At 49.5% G+C, this 15,811-nt stretch overlaps 2 protein-coding genes across 2 annotated transcripts in view; one reads left to right on the top strand and one right to left on the bottom strand.

The window, feature by feature from the left end:
* Positions 1–10,107: 10,107 nt before the first annotated feature.
* Positions 10,108–15,008, bottom strand: CCDC177 (coiled-coil domain containing 177). Its single transcript, XM_042047056.1, is given in 2 exon segments — positions 10,108–14,947; positions 14,949–15,008. Coding segments are annotated over 2 exon segments (1,899 nt in total). The 5' UTR covers positions 14,994–15,008; the 3' UTR covers positions 10,108–13,093.
* The window catches only part of SUSD6 (sushi domain containing 6), a 91,617-nt gene continuing 90,747 nt past the window's right edge, over positions 14,942–15,811 (top strand). Inside the window, exon 1 of the mRNA XM_042047064.1 lies at positions 14,942–15,025. The gene's annotated coding sequence lies outside the window, so the exon portion shown is untranslated. The remainder of the gene's footprint in view (positions 15,026–15,811) is intronic.

The raw sequence follows: 15,811 nt of genomic DNA, 5'->3' as shown, positions 1-15,811 counted from the left end.
ATTCAGGAGCAGCAGCTGGCTGTGGAGCACCTGGGCTAGCAGGCTTCCATGGCTTGGCTGCGCACTGAGAGCCAGAAGGCAGAGGAGTTCCCAAGGGAAACCTGGCAAACCCAGCTGGCAGTGCCTGAGCAAGGGGAAGCAGAGGAACTGGGGTGCTTGGTGGGAGGGAGCCCATCTCCCACAGCAGGCAGGATCTGATACAACTCATGGGAAGAAGAAGGAAAGCAGTTGCTGTCCCAGGCCCTTAAGACTTACTGCTGGAGGGGCTATATTTAATTACATACATTTTCCAAGAGCTATTTTTATCTAAATGTATATGGACCATTTTTGGGGGAAGGTGAATTGTTATCCGGGCTAGTTGCTATAATCTTTGGAGGCTGAAGGTTGGTGAATCCTCTGGAAGAGATGGTCCTGTTCTTGGTGGCCATGCTCTCATCTGGAGCATGGTAGAAATGTAGAGAAGTCATGAGTAAAGTCTACTTGTAGGGAGGAGGTGAAACTCAATGAAATGGAAAAACTAGTAAGTAGAGGTGCCAGGCTGGAGCTCCATGGGAGGAGAAAGCAGCTCATGCCATTCCCCAGCTGACCCGGTGAACCTGCGTAGCCATTTCCCTTTCTGGGGGCACTTTGTTGCTTGGTCAGAACAAGCCCTGGGTTGCGTACCCAGCCACATCCTTGTGGAAAGAAGCACACACATGGCAGGTACTTGATTTCCACATGGTTAAAAGGGGTCCTTTCCTTTACATGCTCTAGAAAGAGATGTGGTTTTTCTGAAGGGGTTGTGCAGCCTTCTGCTATGGACAAAGTAATACTGAGGCTCGGACTGTGCTTTCTGCAGATCCTGGGGCTGCAGGGACAGTGGCCATGGGAGAGACACTGAGAAGGCCCCTGGCAGACTGTAAGGCAGATAGCTCTCAATGCATGTCCCTGTCTCTACTCTTGAGAGTCACTTAATGGAAGGGGACTCTTTTTTTTCCTAGTTAAGAACAATATAGAAGAATACGTAATGTCAGATTTCCCCAAAGGCACAGAGAAATGCAGGTGGGAAAGTGAGGGGAGCCAAGGAGCAGCAGTTGAGTGAAAAATCTAAAGCTTTATTAGTGCTCTGTTTTCCACATAGAGCACTGTGGGGTGTTGTCTCCTTTGTCTGAGATAAGAGATGGGGAAAAAGGACCTTTATTTGCAGCTAGCTCATCCAGGCCCCTTGCAGGGCAGGCAGGTTACTTACTCTGCCTGTGTCTCTGCTTGCCTCAGCTGTTAGGTTGGAGGTGGGTGTATGGCAAGGGCTCTGATGTCTGTGCCCTGCCCCAGGAGGATGAACAGCATGCACACAACCTCTGTGAGCTCTCTGGAGGATCCACCAAAATTAATAGAGACAGACATCTCAGAGGCAATCAGACCCTTCATGTTTTGAGCTAAAGTAATAAGAAACGTTTTTATTTTTGATTTGTAGCTGAAGAAGAGTGAAATTTGCTAACCTGTGTTAATCTTGTGCTTTAAGGTGGGAGCTGTTTCTCTCACATTCCACACCAGTGCTGCAGGAAGCATCTCCTGGTGGGAAGACGGAGAAGAGCAGCGCCTCTGGCTGCAGTGTGGCCCTTGCTGTTCACAGGTAAGGCACACGGACTTGGCAGGGTGTGAATGTTTCACAGACAAATGGTAACAACTGGGGCCTTCAGGGAGCAGCTGGGCTGCAAAAGGCAAGATGTGCTGAGAGAGGTGAGAAGATTTTGTTTGATTGCTTAGCTGCTTTTGAAAGGCTCAACAAGAAAGATTTAGCACTTGTGTAATTTCAATCAGGGTCTTTGGGACCTAGACTCTTGTAGAGATGTGGATTCCTCCTCTGGAATTCCTGTCATATATGTGACCATGAAGGAGTCACCTGGAGAGCTGCAAGCTATTTGTATTACCCAGCTTTGGGCAGAGAGCCTCACCTTGTCAGCCTTTTTCTGTAATCTCAGTTTACACCTTCCCCTTCCATGAAAAGGTGCTGCTCTTGGCAGCCACCAGGCAGGAGATCGTGGCTCATCCTGCCTGGCTCTGTGCAGAGGCTCCTGAGGCACTCACAGCAATGCTGTGGGAGCTGATGCCCTGTGCTAGTGCCTAGTAAGAAGCTCGCTTTGTAACTCTCTGTGTCAGGATTTTTCCTCACTCTTTTATGGTGGCAGCAGACCTGGGCTCTCTAAATCTCAAAGGAAGAACTTTTCCCTCCATTGGTGTGAGTTGCCCTATTGCAGCCCATTGCCGTGCAGTGCCATTGCCTGCCAGCCCTGCAGCTCTGCCCCAACAGGCCAGCTTACATGGGAATAAGACTTCCCACCTTCTGCTGAAACTGATGTGTAGAACCTATGCCATCTGAAACTGCATTTCTAGATACATTATGTTTCTCCCAAGGTCACTTCTCTTCTGGCCCAGTCGTAGTGTTCAGTTAGTTCTTCAGTCTCTTTAGTACATGGTGCCAAAAACATCCAACCATCAGAACCTTTTGCTCGCAGAGGGACAGGTTTGGAATAAGGGGTGTTTAAGAGAGGAGGATGTATGTACCCAAAACTGAATACCATTTTTGCTGTGTTTATCTTCCCCGGACACCAAAAGACATTTTGGGGCAGGTGGGAAGAGTCACGCTGCACTTTCATAGCATCTTAGCAGCATTACTTCCCCAGAAACAGCAATAATGCTGTGGCCTGTGGGCTTGCAATGACAGTTCAGCTCCTCATTTTGTTCCAAGCCTTGGCTGCATTATCTGTCAGGAAGATAATTCCCTGACCTTGTGGTCAGGGGATGAGTGCTTTGCTTAGTGATTAAGCCACTGCAGTAGATAACATGCCGTGTTTAATCCCTTTGGTAGCTGCTCCTGGAGGGGGGGCAGAAGGGGCTGCAAAAATACAGTGGCTTCCAATAGGTCTGGAGACCTCAGAAATGGTGGCAACAATGCAGAAACTGTGGCGCTGTGTGCCCATCCTCCTAAGTTAATTTGGTGGCAGACTGGAAAACAACCAGCCTATCTAGGGCACTATTTTGTCAAGTGATAGAGCCATATGGTGCAAAAACCCCACAGTCGTCTGAGGGCTTAGGCATGTCAGAAATCAGGGAGTCCCTTTGCGTACTGATCCTGTCTGCTAGCTGGCATACATAGAAAGAAGGTTTATAATTATTTTGCCTTCACTCTGTCGATGGGGGAAGGGACTCCTGAATAAACAACTAATCCTGCTGATTTGAACTGGGAAAGAATGAGCTACAACCTTTCCTGCTGCTTCAAAGCTGTGGCTGGGAGATGGCTGTAAAGCATGCAGCTGGCATGCTGGAAAGCCCCACCAGCCTGCCTTATATCCAAGCAAGTGCAGCAAATGCATCAGAGCATGGGCGCATGACCAGGTTTCAGGTTGTACAAACTGAGGGTTGAAGCTCACTCTTCTAGTGGTATTTAGGGTTCTGTCTGCAAGTGAATTCGGGGCGAGCTTTGACTGACAGGGTCTCACCTAGGAGGTTTCATCCCCACAGCCAGACTTCTGTCCCCTGCTTTTTGCTGTAATTCTGTTTCTTGCTCCTGCCAGAGAAGGAGAAGATGGACACATGAGCCCACATCCAGCTTGCCAGCAGTGAGGCACCACCATTCTAGTGGGAAGACCCTTGGGGTTTTTGAGCAATCCTCTCTTCCCAGGCTGTCACTGCATAGTTAAGGATTATGATTCCCCTTTAATCTGGCTTTTCCCTTTCAGAAGGTCCCTGCTCTCTCTGGAAACAGCCCCAGCCTCATTTTACCTCTGGCTGTGGCGCCACCTCTGTTGGACACAGGAATGTGCTAGTTGCCACCATGCGCTTGCCCTTGGGCAATTGACATTAGCAGGCAGGAACTGATCCCGGGTCTGGTGACTAAATCGAAATGGTTGCTTACAAATAAAGGCGGGGATGGATCTGGTCTTTGGGAAACACTGGCAGCCAGCAATCCAGTTCCCTAATGAGAACTGGACTATGGGCATGCTGTGGGTCTCTGGCAAACTCTGGCAGTTCGACATTAAATTTGGTCTTCAAGGAAGAAAAAACGGAACAACTTTAAAAGAAAAAGAAAACAAACAGAACAAAACCAACCAAAAAACCCAACCAAAAAAACCCCAGTTCAGCCCCCCCTCCAAAAAAAGCAGAATTAAAACAGTGTGCTTCTTCATCCTGTGGTCTTGAGATAACATACCTCTTCTTAGCTCATCCTCCTGATCCTACCACTGACACACGGTAAAATCCTTTCACTGCCAGCCCAGATTCAAATACTAAAAGAAGTGCTCCTCATCACCCTCTGCTTCACAGGAGAACCCTGGTCACGCTTGGCTGCTGCCCTAGAGCCCAAAGGGTGGTGGTTAAGCTCAGGCTCCTTCCTTACATTGTGGGCTGCTGCCTGACAGATGCCTGGGGCAGCACCCATGCAGGCCTGCAGTAGAGGAAGCCACTGGGTTGGGGTGCTCCAGAAGGCATTTCTCTGCTACTGTAATGGAGGAGCCTTCAACAGGTAGGAGACCTAAAAAAATTCACAATTCATCATACATTTGTTTAAGTCCTCTATGTGCTTACCCCAGGCTTCTCTTTTCCATCCTTACTCCCACCATGCATTCAGGACTAGTTTCTTTGCTGTAGTGGTATGAGAGCCATCAAAGTTGGAGATGTCTAGAACAGTTTTTCTACAATTTTCCACTCTGGCCAACCCCAACCCTTGCTGGAAAATGTAATTCCTTTCTTACCTGAGGTTTTAAGTACTTTCCACCATTCTTCATTCCCTGGGGGTATCTAAAATGTGTGAAACTGCTTGGCCATGTAAATCTGTTGCATGAGACATATAAACCATGTCTCCTATGATTTTAAGGATATATGAATAACTCATTTTGTTATTTCTTTCTTCTTCACACATTCTTTCATTTCCTCTGGGGAGAAATTTTCTCCCTTTGCATTTGTGCCTCAAATTTCCCCACAGAAAAAAACCTATGCTAAAATTATTCTCAATACATCTGATACATTGAGTCCCTGGCCAACCTTGCCTGCTTGCAGGATGCCTCCCTGTACCTGAGGACACTGCAGTGCGTTGCCATGGAGAGGACTCAGACAGCATTACTGGGTCAGCAGGTACTGTACAGCATGGGAGTTGATACAGCACCGGCGTCAGAATGCATGGAAGGGGCCCTGCGGATTCCAGGAGACTCTGCAGAAATTCCCCTGGTAGCTTACAGCAAATTTTCTGTGCATCTGGGGACTCGCAGGCTGTGACTGAATCATGTGGCATCTACATTATAGTACAGTGTCTTTGCAGGGAGGGATCTGCAGTTTCCCAGAGACGGCAGGAACTGCAGGAAATCTCTTGGAGTAGCACAGTGCAGTCTGATCAGAGATACTTAGAGAGGACAGTAGCTCTGGGTGTGAACATCATTGCCTTCAGGAATCTCTACTTCTACAATTTTTTTGATGGAACTGTAAGTAAAATGCATTGAAATACCCGATTCTGCAAACAGATTGTGCAGGTTCTTTGAAATATTGTAGGAATTGCAGAAAACTTCTGTTACAAGACAGAGTGCCTTCTGCCTGGAAAATATTAGGACTCACAGCACCCAAGAGATGTAAGCTGGAGTGACAGCTACCATGAAAAGTGATATGGAGTTATTTACAGCTAACCTAAGATGTCAGGTGCTCTAGCATTGTATAAAGCCCTGAAGCCCTCAGCTTGCCTAGCATTTTCTGAGAGCAGGCGGGTCACCTCTGGTTTACTGAAACAATCCTCCCTGGCTTTACTTCCTCCTGAGCAGCAGTAGGTGAAACTGATAAGAGAAAAAGCAACATCATGACTTACAGCTGTTACAACATATCTAAAATTCCTGTCATGACAGGTCATGCTGACCTACATGAGCTAGACATGAATTTACTGGCAGGTCATAAGGAGAAGCTCGTGACAGTGGTGTGATAGGATAGATGAATCTTAGGATGCCAGCCTGTCCCCAGAGCACCTGTGCATGACGTGATGATGACTGCAGAAAGGAAAGCCTCCCTCTTGGGCAAGAAGAGACACTGCTTCCTATGCCAAGCACTGGTGTAAGCAGGGAGGGCAACAGCTAACAACTTCCTCTGGGGCTGTTAATGCTTGCCCCATTCATGGTACTGTCTGGGAAAGCAATGCAAGGGAAGCAAATTAGCAGCAGTGTTGGTAACTAAAAATAAAACAGTAGCATCCCTTTGCTATGCCACAACATCACAGTTCTTCTGTAGGTTTTCAATCTACGCCACCCAAAGCCCAGATTCAGACAGTTCCTGTAGTTGCTCATGTACAGATGTCCCAGTTTAAGGAAGAGCAGGGCAAGTTAGTTTTCTTAAAGCCTCTGCAGACAAGTGGAGACTTGGCTGCACCCTGTGGTCAGCTCCCCAGGTACCTAGCTGCAGGCAATGGGAGCAGGAGCCTCAGAATCAAACTAGGAAACAAGGACAGCTTGACAGCTTCAGGTGGGAGCTGAAAATGGTGCAGAGGCTCCTACAATGTCTGGATGAGGGCTGCTGAAATTCCTTGATGAGAACACAGTACCACTCTTCCATCAGGGTTCATTTCAGATGTGGACCCCCCACATGGCTGTGTAGTGGTCCCTCTACAGTGAAAATAGTGCCTGCTCATGGATCTCACCTTCTCCTTGATATCTGAAGAAATAGCTGTTGCTGGGAGGTAAACGTGAAGCCTGCCTTGTCAGCATGTACAGGAGACAGGTGTGTAAGTAGAAAAGCTTGTGAACAGAGTGGTCCCCTCCTAGGGTCTAAGAAATTGCATGCAACGGGGCACTTAAAAAAACTCTCACCTGCTGGCTTCTTTCAGGAGGGAAAGGAAAATGGCTTCCAGCTTTACCTACACATCTGTGTTTTGTACTCCCTTCCTCATTTATTTTCCAGTCTCTTACAAATCTTTAAATAATTGCCAAAAATAGCACAGCTTACTTTGGAGGTGATTAAAAAAGAGACTAAATTATCACATCACCCTCCTACAAACCAAAACATTCCCAGTAGCACCCAACAGACAAAGAGCCAAATCTCTTACTCCCCACTGTTTAGCTTGCTGTCTGACAAGGTACTTCTGTGCCAGCTGCTCTTCCTCTCAGCTGCACTGAGCTGCTTAAGCAGATGCTGCTTTGTAAACATCCAGGAACACAGTGTCCAGCACCAGGGTATTGACAAATTTGTCACCCAGTCTAAAAATATCAACTGATATGTGACCCTCCCATCCCACTGCCTGGGTACTGCTCAGGCAGGAGGAAATTTCCACCAAGCTCTTGAAAGCATAAGCTCTGCCAAGCCACTGTGATTTACATAAATAATGAAAAGTTTAATATATCTAGGCCGTATTCACTCTGTAATAACTCTGCTGCCCTAGAGAGGAAACTAATGGGATGAACTGGGCCCCAAAATTTTAATGTGCTGAAAGAAAGTGTTACTGTATGCTGTCATACATAGAGATCTAAGTGATTCTAGCTATCCAGGATGGTATAAGGATGCTCAGTCCATGTTTACTCACTCATTTAGCATTTCCATCTGTAGCTCCTGCCCATTTCTGCCAATGCACCTTCCTCTCACCCTGCCCCTGTCCTGGGCTCCCAGTGCAGCCTTATCTAACCTTCAGGCCCCCCATTTAAAAGTGTTTCAGGGTTTGGGGTCAATGTCCAGAAGTCATGGCTTAAAACCTCTATCCTCAATGAAGTATCAGCTGCAGATCAGGAGTCAGGGGAGCTGCCACAGCAAGGGCTCAGGGAAATATCCCTCCACTGGAACCAGGAGAGGTTAATTAGAGGAGTGCTCGGGGCTTAGGGAGAACATGAGTGAGAGCTCCAGCTAGATCAGGGAGGCCAACATGGCCTGGGGCAAATCACATCAGTTCTTTCTGCTTCAGTTTGCTTGTACTTAGGCTGGGGGCGATAACTAGTTTACCTCACAGCCAGGTCCTGAGATTAGATGCAGGGAGCTGTGTAAAGCACGTAAGAACAAAATAGCACTGGCAGTTCAGTTTTGTAATACAGGATGATTCTTACTGCCAGAGTGGTTTTGTAATGCAGAGGATTCCTTGCTGAATGGCAGAGATGCAGGAGGCAAGGGCAAAGTTACCAGAGAAAGACTTGGGTCCTTTCAGACTAGAATCTTACAAAAACAAGGTAATGTTTCACAGTAAAGATGCATGCTCAAAGAACGGGCTAAGGACAAAGAAGTCAGACCTAGAACTGTATTTTTTTCATGTCTGTCCTAAGATGCATGTGGGATGTGGGGCATATTCCATTATGAAGGCTCTGAAGGCTGGCATCCCCAGAGCGCTGGATGCTCTCTATGGATGAATTTATGAATGGAGAATTTGTTTCCAGGTGTCTTGTGTGCAAGAGCTTTGTATTTTTTCTCTTCTTCCCAGTGTTTTCTCTTCAAAACATCACCTAGTAGTATCTCACCAAAAAGGAGGCAAGAGCTGCTGCCTGCCTAGAAGCCAGAAGCATTATGATTTTCTTACTGTGCCTCCATACTGGCTCTTTACAGTGGGTGCTACTTGCTTGCCAAGAACTGGTGGGGCTGCACTCCCACAAGCAGTTGTATTAGGGCTCCGTCAGCTCACACCATAACATCCCTGAGCTGTGCTGCAAAGCAGCTGTCTCGGGGCTGATTTCCAGAAGGGCTAAGCCAGTGTCTTCCTCTTCTTTGCCTACGACAGCCTTCTTTTACAACTATGAAGGCTAAGTCCAATCCTAACAAACTAAATTCCCTGGGAGCTTGACTCAGCAAAGCATTAGAGCTTACATTTGATTGCTTTGAAGGAAGACTGTGTGATGTGAGAACAGATCACAGAGCACTTCCCAGAGCACCCCTGCTCTCCTGGATGTAGTGGCTGCTCTACTAAGCATCAGCACAGTCCCAGGTCCACAGAGCAGAACTATGTGTGAAGACACAGTTACCATTCATAATATGCTGCATCTAACTAGCTTTGTATCTCATCCTTACATTTCCCTGCATCTTCTTTAAAACAAAACCCCAACCAAAAAAAGCCCAAACCAAAAAACCATGTTCAAAATGGCATTTCAACTATTACATTTTTGTCTTTACCAGCAGGAGAAGAACGCCCACAGCCGAACGCAAGTCTTTCTTGCATGCAACAACTGAAGCAATGAGAAGCCATCCTCGGGTAGGATATGATAAGCCTGGCTGACTATGTATTGCAAATTCTGTATTTCCCACATCTCCCTGTCCAGCCTTGGCTTAATAAAGACATGCACATCAAACTAAGTCCCCTCTCAAACCTGTGAGCACTGCATATTCAGCGTTTGTTTAGTGAACAGAATTTCCCTGGTATTGAAGAAATTTTAGGACAGAGTTATCCTGGAGCTCCATAAGCATCCTAAGAGAAAAATAGTAGGTAACCAAGGCGAGAAATCTAATCCTCGCATCCCTCTTATTCATGTGATGAAAGAATTTATATAAACTGGCTTAAAATTTACCTTGTAAAATATTAACTAGTGGTGTTGTAGCTGTTCCTCCTAATAGCTTTTCAACGTATCTGCCAAATTCAACCTTGACAGAGAGATTTGTGTTTTAGTGATTAATTTTGTGTGAAGAGGAAGCATGCAGATAAGATTGGTGGCACTCTATCTGGCACTGAAGGGCTCCAGTTTCAGCCCAGCTGCAGTTAAAAACTAGACAATCCACATAAACAAGACAGATTCTGAACATGCAAAATGTGTTCCATTGTGTTCCAAAATTCCTCCAGAGCTCGGCCAAAAGAAACTGCTCCTTAGTCTTCTAAGTGCTTCTCCTCCATGTTGCTTGCTTTGATTTTTAGTTCTCCCTAGCCTGCAGCTCAACAGCAAAAACACCAAATGAGCCCTATCTAAAAGGGCCATACTTTTGATGTGTGACCCGGGGTTTAATTTCTGTTCCTACAGAAATCCAGCAGCAGAATTCCTTCTCAAATAAACAGAAGCATAAGCAGACCCAAGAAATACCTCTCACCCAAACTGCTGACTTAAATTTTCCATGCTGCAATTTTAAACTCATAAACTCAACTGAATTTCACAGAATTTGGACTTAAACTACAAGAGAAATAAAAAATAGCCATACACAGATTAATGTCTTTTGAAAAAAAAAATATTTTTTCTCAGATTGCACATTCAAAACTTCAGCTGTACACTGCACAGTATAGGAACACTAGTTTGCCAGTCCAATTACCATCATGTAGGTTTGTGTTGATTAGGTCAGCTGTAGCCCCAAGCTGTCAAACTCAGTAAGCAGCAAGAGATGGACCCCAGGTGTAATTACAGTCAGTGGCCAAGATGTGTCTCCTGGGCTGCAGAATGTTCTCAGTCTGGGAATGCCCTTGTCAGAGGGAGGTTTGGACGGTCTTCAGGTAGATTGCAGTAGAGCTTATGGGTAAAAATACTGCTCCAGTTAGAGGCTGCCTGCTCATTCACCCAGCACTCTTTGCCTTCTTTCTGCTGTTTCCCAGCTCTCCCCATTTTCCCCTCTGCTAAATGAACCCAGCAGTGAATTTCAACCACAGTGCAATGACACAGGAAGCAAAAGCCCTCATATCCATGCTGGCAGGCTTTCTCTGCAGCCCCAAAGGCTACAGACCAGATCAAACATTGGCTATGCTGGAGTCACTGCAGGTTTTATCCCAACTAGTGCAGAGAGCAAGGGCAGTTTTGCACTGGTTGGATTTGGGCGACCGGCCATCTCTTTTCTAGGTCTTTGCCGCTACAAGGGCACACATAGATCACTGCGGCATGGACAACATGTGGAGAAGTCTGTGTGTTTTCAAGGACCTTGTCCAGTGTTACAGCAGGATTTGTTTCATTGTTCTAATTGCTGCTTTGAGGACGAGGGTGAGGGGACAGCCCCCTTGCTGGAAACAGTAATGCAGCTGTCCTTTCCACAGCTACCAGATTTTGGTGTTAATTAATGCTTTTCACCAAGGGATGTTTTACTTTGATAACCACTCAAATAAATAAATAAATAAATAAATATTACTTTGTGCTTTGTAAGCAACATTTGTTCAAAGTCTTTGAAGTGCTTTGCCAAGCCAAGTCTTACTAATTCCTGTGAGTCCCAGCAACCCCAAGAGCCGAACTCCGCTTCTGTTTATATCAATAGGAGCAAGTCCAGCCTCTGGGGACTTGCCTGGCATTACACAGTGAGCCAATGGCTGACAGAGCAAACATTGCTCAGGTGCCCTAATTCCTACTTTCATGCTGCCTGCCCTTAACACCACCAATTGTACCATTACTCAAAGAAGAGCAAGTTCTATAAAAATAAAAAAAATACCTACTTCTTCATTTTCAACACTGTTTGTGTAATGTCTCTAGCCTTGCAGGGCACCAAGGTGTATTTGGTCTATTGTTGCCATTACTGTTCGTTTAACACCTTCTTTAAAGCCTTCTAGGAGGGTTTTGACCTGCTGTTACCTCCTGGGAAATTCTGGTAATTTCTACCAGAAATCTACGCATGCGAGACTGCATGTCTGTGCCATATGTCAACCTTCTTCTGGTTTTCTCTTCTACTGTGTTGTACGTCAGAGACATCTGCAAAGAAACAAGATCCTGTCTGTTCTTGCTGCTTCTCCTCCATGCTCCAGATCTGACTGCTATCACCACAGCAATCCAATACGGCGTCACGGATGGTGGAACAGAGAGCTGATGCTGCCCAGAGCCAGAAAAAGAAAAGCAAAGTGACTGCTTTGGATGTGTGCTTGCAACTCCAACTCAACAAAGAGTAAATGTGGAAGCCTGGAGCAGAACACTGTTGTACTTGAATGCTGTGCACAGGGCACAGGTAGGCTTTTCACATTTCTGGTGTACTTAATTGCAGAAGGACTCAGTTCCCTCTAAACAGTTTTGAGTTAACTCTTATAAAAAAGACATGATCCTCACCTAAGAGAATCTGTAATGTACCTTATTTTGTGCATCTACTCTTTCTTGTGCTTTGTATAAGAATACAACTCTTAGCACCAGTGGACAGAGAAATGCTGCCCTGATCAGTAGACAATGATAAGAGCTGGGTGGATGTCTCATTGTATGCAGCTCAGGAGAACTGTAAGGTTGGAAGGGAACTCTGGAGGATATCTGGTCCAACCTCCTGCTCAAGATAGGGCAAATTGGATAAGGTGGCCGAGGGTCTTCTTGAGTTCTGAGAATTCCTGAGGGTGGTGATTTCCACTCACAAGTGACCTCCATATTTTCCCCCAAAATCCAGACTCCACAGGTTCCTCCATTTTTTTAACTTAATGAACAAGTAGCTTGTGTGGGTGCTTGTCAGTTTGTGGACTGTCCACTAATTTCTCTCCTTTTCTCCCTCCTCCAAAAGAAAAGAAGGAATTCTACAGATGTTTGTAAGAGAAACTTGGAACGGAGATGGAGTGATGAAGATACCTGGGAGGGGTAAGAGTTACAAACAGCAAAAACAAAATTGTGTTTGTGAGCACTTTCAGACAGCTTCTTCCCAGCTCTGATCATGATGTCTGCTTACATGGCCTTCATCTGCGCTTTCCCTAGCTCGGTACCAGCGGCAGCCAAGGGGCACCCAGCGCATATGGCATTCTGTACTCCAGCCTTCCTCACCTTCAGAATGGGAGTGGAGCAGCTTTGAAAATGCAGTCCCGTAACTTTAACCCATCACTCCAGGCAGAATCAGCTTGGGGGGTTTTAGTTCTTATTCAGCAGGCTCTAGTAGTCAGAAACCTCTGTTTGCATTTCCGGATGGAAAGTGCAGCTGTAGTCATCTCTGGTGTAAACAATCAGTAACTCAGAGGCTTCAAGCAGATTTTGCAGCCCTCTCTGAGAAAACGCATGTGCTTGTGGGTTGGAGGACACAAAAACTTGCTTCCTCTCTATAAAGATGACTGAGGTCAGTCTTTAAAACACACCCAGAATGAAAAATCTATTTAAAACAGTATGTGAAATAGCTGCCACATTTTTGTGCGGTACCCTGCTCCCCCAAAATAAGAAATTAGGGTGGGTGTTGATTTTCATTGTTTTTTAAATGCTCATGCCGAGGAGCTTTCTGTCACATTAAGATGGACAAGCAGTGGTGGATCCTCACTCATCCATGGCAAGATCTTTCATTTCTTACTAAGGTGAGCATGCAGTTCTGCTTCGAAGGCCATCTTGTCAAAGGTGCGCACATTTGTCTCCTCCCGCACCTTTTCCCGGACATGGAATGATGCTCGAGCAACAGACCTGGCATTTTCTAAGACAGTCTTCTTCTCCTTGAAGATCTGCTCACTTCTCTCCAGCTTCCTCTCTATAGAGAGGAGAATTTCCCTGCGCCGTAAGTCCTCATACTGTTCCACCTTTTGCTTGTTCATTTTCTGCACTTTTTCCTTTTCCAGACGGCTCAAGACCACTTTGCGAGCTTTTTCTTGAACAGCCTCTTCAGCCACCTGGGCAGCATGCTGGAGCTTTCTCTCTGTCTCTCTAGCCAGTGCTTCCAAGTGCTCCTTCTGCTCTCTTTCCTTCTTCTCTGCTGCCAGTTTAGCTCTCTGGATCTGCATGTCCTCACGCCTGGCCTTCTCCCTCAGCTCCTGGTTCCTCTTCTCCACAAGCTGCTCATAGTTCTCCTGAGCCTTTGTCAAACTCATCTTCAGGGATGCCTTCAGCATTTCCTTCTCTTCTGCCTCTTGCTTGGCCAGTTCCTTGAGCAAGGCCTCGTGCTTCAGCTTCTCTGCTTGGTTGAACAGTCTCTTCTCCTTCTGCAACTGCACCTCCTTCCTCAGCCTCTTCTGTGCAGCTGTGGACAGCTTCTCTTGCAGGAGCTGCTCCTCTCGCTCCTGGTGCTCCTTCTTGACCTCCTCCTTTGCCTTCAGGCTGAGCTCTTGATGGAGCTTTTTCTGCTTGTCCTCCTTGATGGCCCTCTCCAGCTTCTCCCTCCGCAGCCGCTCCTGCTTCTCTGCTTGCTCCCGCCACCTCTCCTCACACACCAGGAGCTGCCTCTGCTTCAGCAGGGCGGCTTCCTCCTGCTCCTGGTTCAGTCTCCCTCGCCGCTTCTCCACCTGGCTCTCCCACATCCGCTGACCCTGCAGGAGAGCCCTTTGCTTCTCCTTCTCCTCCTGCTCCTTCCGCTGCTCAGCCAGGCGCCGCTGGCTGTCCCACTGCAGATGGGCTGCCTGCCGCTGCTCCCGCAGGAGGTTGGCCTCCTGGTGCTTGGCAATCATCAGCGCTGCGATCTTCTTGTCTCTCTCAGGCACCTCTGAGAGGCCCTTCTTCCTCTTCACCTCCCTGACGATCCTCTCGACTCTCTGGGCAGTCTGTGGTGAGTGGCTGAGGTCGCCCAGGCTGAAGCTGCGCCCCATCAGGGCCCCGTTGGCGACGGCTACCCCCCGACCCCGGCCGCCCACCTTGCCCCCGCGCTCCCGCAGGCTCTCCCCGCTGTAGGACGACGAAGCGCCCGACTCCGAAGAGGTCTTGCCCCAACTACCCTCGCGGCGCTTCTGCAGCGAGTCCAGGGAGTGGCTCTTGCCCTTGGCACCCCTCGATGCCCTGGCCTTCCCCCCGCCATAGGTCCGGGGCCCGCCGGCAGCTGCGGCCGCAGCCCGGGAGGAGACGCGGGCGGCGGGCGAAGGCGGCAGGCTGCCGAGGGGCGCGAGGATCCGCCTCTTCTCCTCTCGGATAATCCTCTCCCGCTCCTCCCGGCACTGCTGCAGCTTGCGGCGCCGCTCCCGCTCGTAGGCCTCGTAGAGGCCGGCGGCCACCCGCATGGAGCGGCCGGGCGCCTCTCTCAGCAGGTCCCCCAGCGCCCGCGGCAGCAGCTCCACGGGCCGCACGGCGCAGCGGGCGCAGGCCTCCAGCGACCGCGGGCTGGTCAGCACGTACCGGCTGCCCTCCGCCGCCGCGCAGTCGAAGTTGTACAGGTCCAGGTGCAGCAGCGGCGACTGCTCTCCAGGACGGGCCGGCTCTCCCCCCGCTGCCCCCCCCGGGCGCCGGGCAGGGCTGCGGGGGAGGCTCGGCCGGCGGCTCCACCATGGCTCGGCCTGCGGGGCAGAGAGCGGCGGCGGGTGAGCGGGCGGACAGCGGGCGCACAGACCCCTTTGTGTCCCCGGGCAGGGGCGAGGAGCGGCTGGGAAGGGGCGGCGGGGTCTGCACCGGGGGTGCCTGGGCTTGGGCTGTGGTTGTGCAGGAATGGGGCAGGTTGCGGGAGGTGTTGGGCGCGGAGGGACAGTGTCCAGGGCGGGGGTGCCCGGGGCGGGGAGCTGTGTTTGGGCGGTCGGGCACAGGGGCGGGGTGGGGGAGGCTTTAGGACGCGCGGATTGTGCCCTGTGGTGCGTGCGGGGGCGTTCGGGGTGATGGGGGTGCTCGGGGTGACGTGGGGGGCGCTCAGAGTCCTCCGGCAGGTTTGGGCAGTGGGCGCAGAATCGTTCGGCAAGGAACGGGGGAGCTGGGGGTGCACGGCGTGTGTCTGGGCCGGGAGGGCAGTCTGGGCTCAGGGTGGCCGGGCTTGAGGATGCTTTAGGTGCGTCGGGCTTGGCGGAGTGGCGGACGAGGGTGTCCGCGCTTGAATGGTGAAAGGGGTGCTCAGGCGTGTCAGGCAGGGCTAGCAGCGGGACCGAGACCTACCCCCGGGACGCCGCCCGCAGCGCAAGACGGAGCCCCCCGCCCGTCCCGGTCCCCCGCGGCACTCACCGGGCGGGCGCGGCCGCAGCCCCGCTCTTTGTCTCGGTGCCGGCGGCCTCGGGGATCAGGCGGGCGGCGGCGGCGGCTCCTCCATGGCACCCCGGGCCCCACGCGGCGCCCTCTCCTGCGGGGCGGCGGCGGCGGGCACGGCGGCCGCCCGCAGGCTGCGG

The sequence above is a fragment of the Corvus kubaryi genome, unplaced genomic scaffold, assembly GCF_017639235.1.
Source record: "Corvus kubaryi isolate FWS band 111438036 unplaced genomic scaffold, C.kubaryi_AGA036_p1.0 66, whole genome shotgun sequence".
Lineage (NCBI taxonomy): Eukaryota > Metazoa > Chordata > Aves > Passeriformes > Corvidae > Corvus > Corvus kubaryi.
This window is presented reverse-complemented; position numbering and strand designations above follow the sequence as displayed.